Source organism: Centropristis striata, chromosome 10, assembly GCF_030273125.1.
Source record: "Centropristis striata isolate RG_2023a ecotype Rhode Island chromosome 10, C.striata_1.0, whole genome shotgun sequence".
Lineage (NCBI taxonomy): Eukaryota > Metazoa > Chordata > Actinopteri > Perciformes > Serranidae > Centropristis > Centropristis striata.
The window spans coordinates 11,321,952-11,333,946 of record NC_081526.1 but is presented as its reverse complement, the minus strand read 5'-3'; the positions used below and the strand labels follow the sequence as shown (position 1 = coordinate 11,333,946).

Sequence of the window (11,995 nt, the reverse complement as noted above, 5' to 3'; positions counted from 1 at the left end):
CCACCTCCTCCAGGGACACCAGATATACTCTGGGAGGCATGTTTTCAGCTGCCTGCTGTTAGATTTCTTGTAACCAAAGATGTTTTTCATGCTCCTACAAACTTGCTCACATTCTTCTGCTGCAGCCTGTCCTCACTCTTCTTCCTGTAACAGCCTCTGCCCTGGCTGATCTTTTTCTCATGCATTTTCTCTATCCACCGCAGTTCTTCTTTGTCCCTGACATAAAAGACCTCTTTCTGTCATTCAGTAGAGGCTTCAGTTCAGTGGGGGGACCCGGGTCTTGTTGGAAAAACACTGTACCTCCCTGATGGACACGGTGTTTGCAAAGATTATGCATGGTGCAGTGTGTCAGGCAGTCTGCAATGTCCACACCTTGCAGTTTTCTCACTCATTTGCTTTGAAGCTGCCTCTCAAAGCCTCATCAGACCATCACTGTGGTAACAAGTTGTTTCAGTACCAGGGACTTCTACACGGGCCTGCACAGTGCAAGTAAAGGAAACACTATTTTCTGTCTTTTATATTATACATTGGTTTATATTTAGGCACCTTGTGCAAATATTTATAGCCAGAAGCTTTGGAGTGTTCTCTATGCAGACTAAAACTCACATAATACCATCACAGTACCAGAAAAAAAATCTTTGCATAATGTGTTGACAGAATAATCTTAAAAAGCCTTGTGTTGTCTCCTTGTTTGCTGTGCAACATCGCTTCTGTTGCAACAAAGGCTTGTGAGAGCCCTGACAGTAATGTTCCTGCCAGACAATACCAGAAAAAGTTCACTGGGATGCAGAGTGTTCTTGTATGCTACAGCTGGACACAGATGACAAAGTGCGACGCACCATCTGTAAGGAACATATATCAGAAGCACTACCCATCATACTCTGTGGCACAGCTCCAACTCCATTTGTGTATTTCTGACCTTGGAGCACATAATTGTTAGTCATCATCATTTTCTTCCAGTCATTTGTTATGCTGATTCCCTTTTGTGTGCGCACGTGTGTGTGTGTGTGTGTGTGTGTGCATGAAGAGTGGCTGTCTTCTGCTCCCAGTTGGTGAAGATTATGTTCAGTGTCGTGGAAGACTTGGAGAGATAGTAAATGAGGCTCGTATCATGCATCGCCTGTGTGTGCCTCACGTTCCCTCTGCACACTGTGACCATAGATAAACAACATAAATTATCATATTGCAGAGAGATGCAAACATATTTGTGAATGTAAATAAAATGCAATGGAAAAATATCCACAAAACCAAGAACATTTTAAAAAATAAACCTGATTTCTCTCATTCAGATGTTTGTAATTTTGTGCCAGCTGCACAATTTGTTTATCATATTGAAACAAACATGAATGCTAATTTATGCAGAAGTAGCAGTGTAATGATAGGGTTTAGCTAATGCTGAGGGTCTCAACCAATATGCAGTGCAAACCCTCTGAAGGCTGAGGAAACAGAAGCACAAATGAATTGCATGCAGCCTGAATACAGCCTTCATACTCTTTAATATGAGCCACAGGCAGTGTCCCTGATGTGCCTGCTCTCCTCCCATGTGAGCAAGAGCCAAGTGGGGAGGATGATGGATATAGCTCTACGAGGACACAGTGATATACAACGCGATACTTGACATGTTTCCACATGACTGCGGCCGTGCGATGATGAGATAGGCATGACAGGTGATTTCTTTACCTATTGCACTCTCAGTGAACTGTCACAGTTTTTCGTATGCAACACGTGCCACCAGCTCAGATGCTACATCTGATAAATTAAAACGAGATAATTAAATAAATCACTTTAATTACACCGCTGCGAGAACTCATAGCAGAGCTGTTTAGTTTTCATTAAGATCAGGTGAAAACAAACTCACACTCACAGTGTGACTCATAGTTTACTGTTTTAATGTTTTAATGCAGCAACAGGCAAATGTTGCACCATTTCACACAGTATCACTTCTAATTTACAGGCTTTACTGCTGGCACGGGTGGGGGTCCATCAATACACATCGTAGCATGGCAAAGCTCTAGTGTGTTCATGCATTAGGCAGTGGATGACATGATTATTAAGGCTGTTCTGCACAGGCCATATAAGCACTTTAGTGCTGCTTTTCATGAGCTGAAATGGGTTTCATGTGACAGTTCATTCAAGGGTTGGCTGTTACCTGGACAAAATATTCAGACTGAACTGTGGCTGGGCAACATATTGATATTTCACATTTTATATTGTGATATAAGACTTCATATCGTCTAAGATTTGTAAATATAGTAATATTGTCTTTTCCTGGCTTTAAAGGCTTCATTACAGTACAATCCCAACTCCAAAAAAGCTGGGACGCTGTGAAAAAGGTCATAAAATGCAAATGCAGAATGCAATGATTTGCATATCCTTTGTAACATACATTATGTTGAATATAGTACAAACACAATATAACTACTGTTCAAACTTGGAAACTTTTGTTTTTACGTAAATATACACTCATTCTGATTTGATGCATTCTGTTTTTAGTTACAATGTACACAGCGTCCTTTTTTAGGATCAGGGCTGTAAAAGGATGTGTTTCTTTCTGAAGCTACCAGACTGTCAGTTATTTGCCTTTACCCACTCAGTTGTTATATATTATATCCACATTATTCATTCATTCATTATCTGTAACCACTCATCCTTAAAGTTGAAGGGATGCGCAAGCTCATTACATCCGTGGACAGGATGGGATAGCCAGACTATCACTGGGCTGACACAGAGACAGACAACCACTCACATTCACACCTACAGGCAATTTAGGGTCACTAGTTCACCTAATATGCATGTCTTTGGACTGTGGACAGAAGCCAGAGAAACTGGAGAAAACCCACACACACATTACTGATAATTATAGATCAAAAGTCTGTAAATATTTTGTGAAATCCTTCAAAATTGTGGCGATATCAAGGCATCCGTATCGCCCAGACTGAATCATCAACCATTCAAACTCAGTAACCTCTGACCTCTCACTGGCAGGTGTGATATGGACACCTGCAGGGCACCTTATGCCCTGTGACATGATCAAGAGCTTTTCTCAGGTGAAATGTACCAAAATAGCAGCTGGGGTGTAAACAAACTGCTCTGCCAGCTGGAAACATGTAATCAATTCCTGTAAACAAAGATTCACTGTCACCAATATTTTCTCAGTATTTTAAAAAATCTATATTTCTCACTTTCCCCCCAGCTGCCGAACATTACACTTCTGACAGATTATGAAAAGCTGTGTTTTGTTTTCAGGATGAATAACATGATAAGCGGTTTAACAGACCGTTTGAACTCCTGCGCGCCTGTTAGCCCGGTGAATTATTGATTTTTCTTCTTTTTTTTTCTTTTGGGACATCTTTTCTGTAGGTAGGTCAACATCTTTTGGGGGGGGATGTATCTCGATGCTCCAGTGAGCTGATTCTTTGTGCATGAAATGACTTGACATCCTCCCGACCACCGAGTGAGCGTGCGTGCGCGCTGGCGTGCGTGAGCGTCCACGGAGAGAGAGAGGGGGAGATAGAGAGAGAGAGAGAGAGAGAGAGCGAGAGAGACAGAGTGGGAGAGAGAGAGAGCGAATAAGCAACTTTGTTACCAGGCATAGCTGTGTCTCCTCCGGCACAGCGTGGTAAAAGAAAAGCATTTGGCAGTTATGGTTGATCAGCGTTTCTTTCATCCTCTCCGGTGCATTAGAGACGACGAACGTACCCGCGCTGAATAGATCCCTCCTTCGTTTTGACGGATTAAAAATAAAAAGATGCGTTGAAATACCCAAACGAGCCTACATCTTGATCAATGTGCGTGAGGTATGTATTTCTACCAGGACTTAGACAGGAATTATGCTGCCTGTCTTATGTCTGACAAGGCGTGCACTGTGATGCAGAATCTCAGCTAACCTTTGTGTAATTTACATATCTTTCAAATTCAATATTTAATTGCATTTTTTGATGTCTTAACAAGCAAATGTGCGACGTGGCTTCCCCCTCACAGCGGATTTAGACCATTGTTTTGTGCTTATGTCTCGCTTTGACCTTGCTTTTTGTTATTTACATAGCTTGAAGGAGTTGCTTTCTATCCTGCTTTGTTTGAGCCATTTTAAAATCAGCAGCCACACAGATAGAAGTTACCCTTGGGTAACAGCAAATGAACCTTTGACTCATGCAGGCTACAGCTTGTTGTGTTGGAAGTTGCTTTCATTGCAGTCTGTTTTTGACATCACCATGTGTGTATGTGTTTTATTTCTAGATGACATTGAGGATACCTTAGCAGGACTGTGAGCTCGGGCCATCGTTTTTGCAGGAAAATGCATTTTTGGATTTCATATGTTTTGCTAAGTGCAACATCTGTGTGCACTGTTGAGATGTTTGGCACTTATGGAGAAATATGTCAAAGACTGTGTGCCTGTGAGGAGAGAGAGGGGATTCTCACAGTGAGCTGTGAAAACAGAGGAGTTGTAAGTCTCTCAGACATAAGCCCAGTGTACTTCCCTCAGTATCATCTGCTGCTTACAGGGAATCTTTTGAGAAAGCTATCTGCCAATGATTTTGCTGAATACAAAGGACTTACAATATTACATCTGGGAAATAATGACATATCAGAGGTTGAAGCAGGAGCTTTTAATGGACTTCAGGGATTAAAGCGATTGCATCTCAACAACAACAAAATTGATGCCTTGAAGGAAGAGTTTTTCTTTGGCCTTGAAAGCCTGGAATATCTACAAATTGATTACAATTATATCACTCATGTGGCGCCTAATGCCTTCAGCAGACTTCGACATCTGGAGGTCCTGATTCTAAATGACAACTTAATATCTGCTCTGCCTGTGAACATTTTCCAGTATGTTCCATTGACTCATTTGGACTTAAGGGGGAATCAGCTCAAAGTGCTTCCCTACTCAGGTCTGCTGGAGCACATGAACAGCGTCGTGGAGCTACAGCTGGAGGAGAACCCTTGGAACTGTTCGTGCGAGCTCATTGCTCTTAAAACCTGGCTTGAGAGCATATCTTACACAGCTTTAGTCGGCGATGTTGTTTGCGAGTTCCCTTTCCGGCTTCACGGGAGAGATCTTGATGAGGTTTCAAAACAGGAGTTGTGCCCGAGGAGGGCCATTGCTGAATATGAGATGCCACCCCTGCCACATTTGAGCACCGATGCATACTATAGGACCACGCCAGCTTTAGTCACAGCCTCCCTCACCTCATCTGGGATAGCAAGGTCCTCATCTAGACCCACTAAGGGACCTCACCAGTCAGGCAAATTAAAATCAAGGCCCACTGCTCGTGTCCCATCAAATAAACCCCAAAATTATGGGCAAATTATTTCATATCAAACTAAATCCCCCGTGCCTTTAGATTGCCCAACTGCCTGCACCTGCAATCTTCAAATTTCAGACCTTGGCCTGAATGTGAACTGCCAGGAGCGAAAGATTGAGCATATCTCTGACTTAAATCCCAAACCTTACAACCCCAAAAAGATGTATCTAACAGGGAACTTTATCCCTGTGGTGCGTCGATCAGATTTTATTGAGGCGACCGGATTAGATTTGCTTCATCTTGGTAACAATCGAGTATCTCGCATACATGACCGAGCTTTTGGCGATTTGACACATCTAAGAAGACTGTACCTTAATGGGAATTTGATTGACCATCTTAAAGCCGAAATGTTTTACGGACTGGACACCCTACAGTTCTTATATTTAGAGTATAATGTCATTAAAGAGGTTGCTTCTGACACATTTCAGCATGTTCCCAAACTGCAGCTTCTTTTTCTGAACAATAACCTCTTGAAAACTTTACCAGTAGGAACATTTAACGGCCTAACGTTAGCCAGACTAAACCTTCGCAACAACCACTTGCGTTATCTGCCAGCCAGCGGCGTGCTAGATCAGCTTACAGCGCTGGTGCAAGTTGATTTGTTTGAGAACCCGTGGGATTGCTCTTGCAGCATACTGGAGTTGAAGATGTGGCTTGAGCAGCTTAGCACAGGTACAGTTGTAAACAATGTCATCTGTGGCTCGCCTAAGAAGCTGGCTGGGGAGGATATGAGATACATTAAGACATCTAATTTCTGCCCTAATAATTCGGATGTACTTGCCTCCATGATCCCACCCTCTGAAGAATCGTTCCCTGGCAGCACTATCACCATAGAAACATCCTTGGACTCTGACGCACAATACAACGCCATTCCTTTATCTGTGATGATTCTTGCCCTTCTCCTCATGTTCATTGTGTCTGTGTTTGTAGCTGCAGGATTGTTCGTGGTAATGAAAAAGAAACGTCAGAAGAGCCAAAACGAGCACAATAACTCCATGAATGCATGCATAAGCTCTCTCAACATGGAATATGGCCTTTACAAAAAGGCATCCATTCCCAAAGTCAGAACATCTGCTGGACATGTATACGAGTACATCCCACCTCCCACGGAGTCCACGTGCAGAACTACAGCCCAAACCCCGACGGACAGCAAATCAGTGGATGGATTTAGAGACTTTGATGAGTTGAGCGGCGCTTTTCTGGGTAACTCGGATGAAGAGGCAGCCAGTAATGTAATAAGCTCCGAATACAGCGCCACCACTCCAGAGCCACTTAACAAGCCCTCCACCCCTCACCAAGACGATCAGTGTTACTACAGAGATGTACTTGAGCCTGACAAGCACACACGCTACAGCAATACGTTGCCATGCAGGCATGCTGCTGCGCATTCATCCAGTCAGTATACCTCAGACTATGATGCGAGGCATCAATACATGCACCCAGATAGAATACAAGGAACAATTCTGTATTGTGCAGCACCAAGTACTGTGTATGTGGAGCCCAACAGGAGCGAGTACTGGGAACTGAAAGCAAAGCTTCATATTGATCCAGACTACCTTGAGGTTCTTGAAAAAAGAACAACATTTACACAGTTTTAAAGAGACTTGACCCCGGAGTGGATGCATTGATGCAATGTATCCATTTCAATCAGGAACCAGACCATGTTTAAGAAATAGGCGGGACTATTTTATCACATTATTATACAATTCATTGTGAGCTGCAGTATGCATTTCTGGGGATTACGTGTCACAGGATTGAGTAATAAAGGGGAACTCTACTCGTTTAAAAGTATCACTTATCCCTTTACCCCCGTGGTGTAACAGTTTGGTTAAATTTGTAAATATGAACAAACAAACCAGAAATTCGGGGGCTTTTATGACTCATCCCTACATAAAATACATCCTGGAGCTGTCTCATTGACAATAACAAGCTTTTACTCTCAAATTAGCTGCATTTCATGAGTGCTAATGAAGCGTGCAGATGACATGTTCTTATCCCAAAAATAAAGCAGGTTTTTGTTTCAGTTATATATATGGCTCCCACTCCTGTCAAATGTATTTGAGTCCTAACTCACACATGAGATTAAATCAAATTTATTCCGCAGGTAAATGTATTTGTAGGGAATTTGCATGTAGGTGTTGACAGTAGTCACACATCTGTAAGGAAAACGTGACCTGTTCTGGTTAAAAAATGGAGAGTCAGACACGTTAGGGAGGCGGTTTTCCCTCCACTATGCACAGCTCTGGGATGGTAATATTCAATGCATGAGATCATAAAACAAATTCCAATCTAATATATCAAATCACAGATTATGATGCCAGTAAATCTCTCTTGCTCTCTTGTTTGCAGATTTGGGAGAGGATAATTAATGTGTACTAAAAATATACTGAGCAGACCTGCTGCATATACTGTAGGATAATCTGTGAAAGTCTGTGGTGTTCCCTCAGAGCGTCCCCAACCTCCAAACCAACAGCACTTGTGGATTATGCACACATGTTGCACTTGTATTGAGTTAAATATTAATGTATTGTACTCAGAAATGTTGTACCTAAAACGATTATAATCCCAGCCGTATTCAGATGTATTGTAACTGAAAGAAAATTAGCTCTTAAGGTCTATATCCTATGTAACAAATTTGTATTTTCTGGCAAACAATCAGTTCAAAAAAACACTTGTTGAGAATCAAGAATTGTAATGAGTGTCTTTATTTATTTGTACTGGAACCAAAGCACTTCACAAAAAAAAAAAAAAAATCAGCTAATAATATATGCAAAGTTTGACACTCAGAGGAGTACATCAAAGCACATTCCTGTGCTTTATTGTACCCATACAACTGTTTTTCTTTATTATATGTCTAAATGGATATGCAGGAATTGTCTTCCAGTTGCAATACATTTGAATAGATTTGCAATACAATAAGAGTCCAAGGTATCTCCATATACTTCTGTTTGGAATTCTGCTGAAAATCTGTCAATTCTGTTGGCCTTGGGCCCATATAAAACATATTTTGAATGATTGCATATTTTTATACAAAGAAATGTTTCTTTTCTTTCTCTTTTTTCTTTTACAAACAAATGCACTATTGACTTCTCCAGGTTAACAATGATGTCACTTTCTGAAATGCACACTATGGTAACTCGTGCATATAGCCATAGAAGTAGGTTTGATAACTGTATACATACAAGTACCACATGTTAAAAAATCTTGCACTATGCATAGATGTAGAATATACTTAGACAATCTGTACAAAATGCCAACAGCTCATCCTCTCAGTCACCCAGCAACACTCATAAACATGCTATTTAATAATACAATAAATGTTAATTTGAGACTTAACACTTATGAATATTCAGAGGTACTTTTGTACCACATTTTGGATAATTCATTTTTCTAAAACTTCATATATTTTTAATTACATGTGTTTTTAGGGAGTGGATTTTTGTGTGTTGCATCACTACGGAACACACATCTCATCATTTGCCATTGTTTGTTTTCATCTGTTTACTGCGGGATTGCATGAAATCTGGCAATTTGGCTGCAATTGGCAGTCTCTGTTTCTTTCTTTTTAAGGGGAATTGATGGGGAGTGTAACAAATGTGCAAGCTTTAGCTGTTAGACTGAAAAGCACAACAAATGAAAAGTCGTCTTTATGCATAAAAATGTTCTATGCTCTACAGGAATCTAAGCACATCATCCAGTTGTTATGCAGTTTATGGGTCAATAGTGTAATCTCAGAAATGCGACTTTCCTTGAGACTTTAATACACAGTAAATTCACCTCATATGCAGTATTATGCACTGGACCTGTCATCTTAACTCAGCTAATTAGAGGACATGGTGTATCTGGACTCTATCTGCATGTCACCATGTATTACACTGCAGCATTAGTCATGCTGTTTATCAAGTATACAGTCTTGGTTTGTTGCCTTCCACATGTTAAGAGTCATTTTGTGATTATTTTGTCACTTGAACTGTGTCTGCTCTTTGGAAATCCATGCAAAGAAATGAAATGAAACTGACACAGTGCAGCATGATGTAAACCTGCACAGGTTTGTACTTTGTTACATGTAGGATTTTTTAAAATCAATATATTGCTGTCAAGTTAGTGGTGAAAACACTGTAAACCTGCACAGACAGATACACACAAAATGTTTTTATTGTGAGCAGTGGGTGACATGTATGTTTCAGTTCTCAAAATATATATTTTTCAATGTGTGGTAAATTGTGTGCAACCAAACGATGCAACAGATGAGAAAATAGCACATCACAAAAAAAGCAAATCATGTAGTTTGCCAGTGTATGTGGAGGAAATTTTAACATTTTATTTGTCAAGATGTTTCTTTTAATTTGTAAGAATCTTGCAAAGGAAACTGTGTGATTGAACACAGTTTTTACTGTATATAACAGACATTTGTAATATGTTTTCCTCTTTCAGCTTTTTGTAATCAATGACCAAATGCCGATATTTGTCACATGTGAGACTACAAATACTGATAATCCAAAAATATGTTCGATTGAAATGTGACTGTCCTGTGTATATGTGCAAATGTTTAATTTGCAAAGAAAAAGAGATCCAGTTAGTGTCTTAATCTTATTCCAACTCTTAGGTTTGCTTTTGTTCGATTCGTTTGGTTTTCATATGAAACAGTGGTTTTCTATGTCAACCTCTGATTTGTAAATAGAACACTTCATCAGCATTTCCATGCAAACTTGCATCGGCTCTGAAAAGCAAAAACCTGGTCTCTCATTGCAACAACACAGTGCAACTAAGAATATGTGGGGTAAATATATCTACAATGTGCTGTTTCTTTAGTTGTTAGCTGATGAATAAAAGATATGCATTCATTTGGTATACCCTTGTTTCTGTGTTGCCTTCACCCTGTAAACCATTGTGTGTAAAGTAAATGTCACAGTGCAGAGGGAGGACAGCTTTGAAAATCTTGCACAAAACCCCCCATTGGCATTTTTCAGAACATTACTAAAATTACAATATCAAATTCAAATGTTCAGATCAAGCCATTGTCATGGTTTCAATTAGGCAAATGGGAAATAACGAAAGGGGCTGCGTTGCATAATCAACATTGAGATGGCATTGTTAGTACTGTATGGTGCCTCAGTACCACAAAATACTTTCTGACTATGAAGCTAAATGATCAAGTCTCTCATGTATAAATGAAATGATTATCTGATGCCTAAAGCTTTCAAACAGCTGCACAAATAGCAGCAGCAGAACAGGCCTCAGGCAGTATTACAAAATGTGCGTTACCCAAATATGAGTTTCTTGTTCACTTTTGAATCCAAAATGTTTGTTCTGGAGCATGTCATAGCAACAAAAGGTATTGTCTCCACTGTACAAATGTGCATAAAGCTGCAATAAGGATTATGTGACCTTACTGTAACTGTGCAACATTAACACATCTGCATGCACATGTGGCAGACACAAAACTATATTCTTAGCAGACATGGCGGTATCCATGGAAACATCCAATTACCTGACACAGAAAAACAATTCTTGAGCATGAACGCTGACACAGAGCGCGAGCTAATTTGTAACTTGGCTCTTTGACATTTATGTGATTACTGTATTATAATACAGACTCTAAATTGTACGCTTTGTGTGTAAAAGACTAAAGCTGACTTGCTTGGAATGCATTGCCCTGCTCTGCATTTAGGAGTGAATGACAAACACAGGATCTGTGTCGCAAAAAAAATGTCCCTTTTTAATAAGACAACAAACCAGAGCGGATCACCTTTGACTCAATCTGTTTGTCAGGCTGATGGTGTTATGTTGCTTAGCTGCTTGAAGAAACCAATTCTGCTGGGGAGCGGGAAATTAGGGCATATCTACATTATGTAAGCTTGAAGAGATGTGTCAGGCAGTGTGAAGACAGCATATGACTGTAAGCATTCACCAAAAGGAAAAACCTTTACTATCTGCTTACATCAGACCAGCGAACACAGTAGAAACATCACTGACTCAAACCTTCTTGATGCGTCTCTGTTTCGTTCACAATGAAGAGAAGAATCTCACATCTGGCAACATATGTATGTCTTCCAGTTGTTAGTCTCAGTCTGTGTTTCTGTCCCTGAAGCTTTTTCAGTCTTCTTTTTTCTTCTTTTTTTCCTGTGCAGCAATGCTCTGTTTCTCTGTTTCTCACTTTGTATGTGTGCGTGTTTGACTGTGTGTGTCTGGGTGCATAAATTATTGACTCAGAGTGTATTCATGCTTGCCTCAAGGACTTCAGCCAACCAATGTGGCAATACCTTTATCCTCTCTTTTGGTCTTTCAATGTTTTTGTTTCAAAATCCCTCATGCAGCTCACCAGCAAAGCCAAGGCCCTCAGTAATAACTGAGCGTTACATCGTGTATGTGCTATATGTCAGGGTAAGACCTTTTGTTTTTAGATTGATTTGAACAGAATGTTTTAATGCTGCTGGGGAAGAGTGGTATTTAGAAAACCCAGATAGGGGGATTTGGATTCGGGACGTGCTAAACTTTGCCAGTATATTTGCAACAACTGGAAACAGTATGTGTGAGACACACTAATATTTATGAGGGCTTATCCAGGCTTATGACTGCCAACCTGAGAAAAGTGACAAAATCCCTCTTCATCCTCCCATTTATGGGACTCTACACTAAACATCAGAATGATATTTCCCATCACGAAAAAGAAAAGCTTTGGCAAAAAAGCG

The 11,995-nt window shown here is 40.3% G+C and overlaps 1 protein-coding gene across 2 annotated transcripts; it reads left to right on the top strand.

Moving 5' to 3' along the window:
- The first annotated feature begins 3,554 nt into the window (after positions 1-3,554).
- slitrk5b (SLIT and NTRK-like family, member 5b) lies at positions 3,555-8,341 on the top strand. 2 transcript variants are annotated; one of them, XM_059343297.1, is made up of 2 exons: positions 3,555-3,788; positions 4,237-8,341. In XM_059343297.1, exon 2 carries the CDS (start codon positions 4,295-4,297, stop codon positions 6,899-6,901), a length of 2,607 nt encoding a protein of 868 aa, XP_059199280.1. In that variant the 5' UTR covers positions 3,555-3,788; positions 4,237-4,294; the 3' UTR covers positions 6,902-8,341. The 2 variants fall into 2 exon arrangements, with proteins under 2 accessions (XP_059199280.1, XP_059199279.1); XM_059343296.1 differs by having other exon boundaries at positions 3,556-3,797.
- Positions 8,342-11,995: the final 3,654 nt, after the last annotated feature.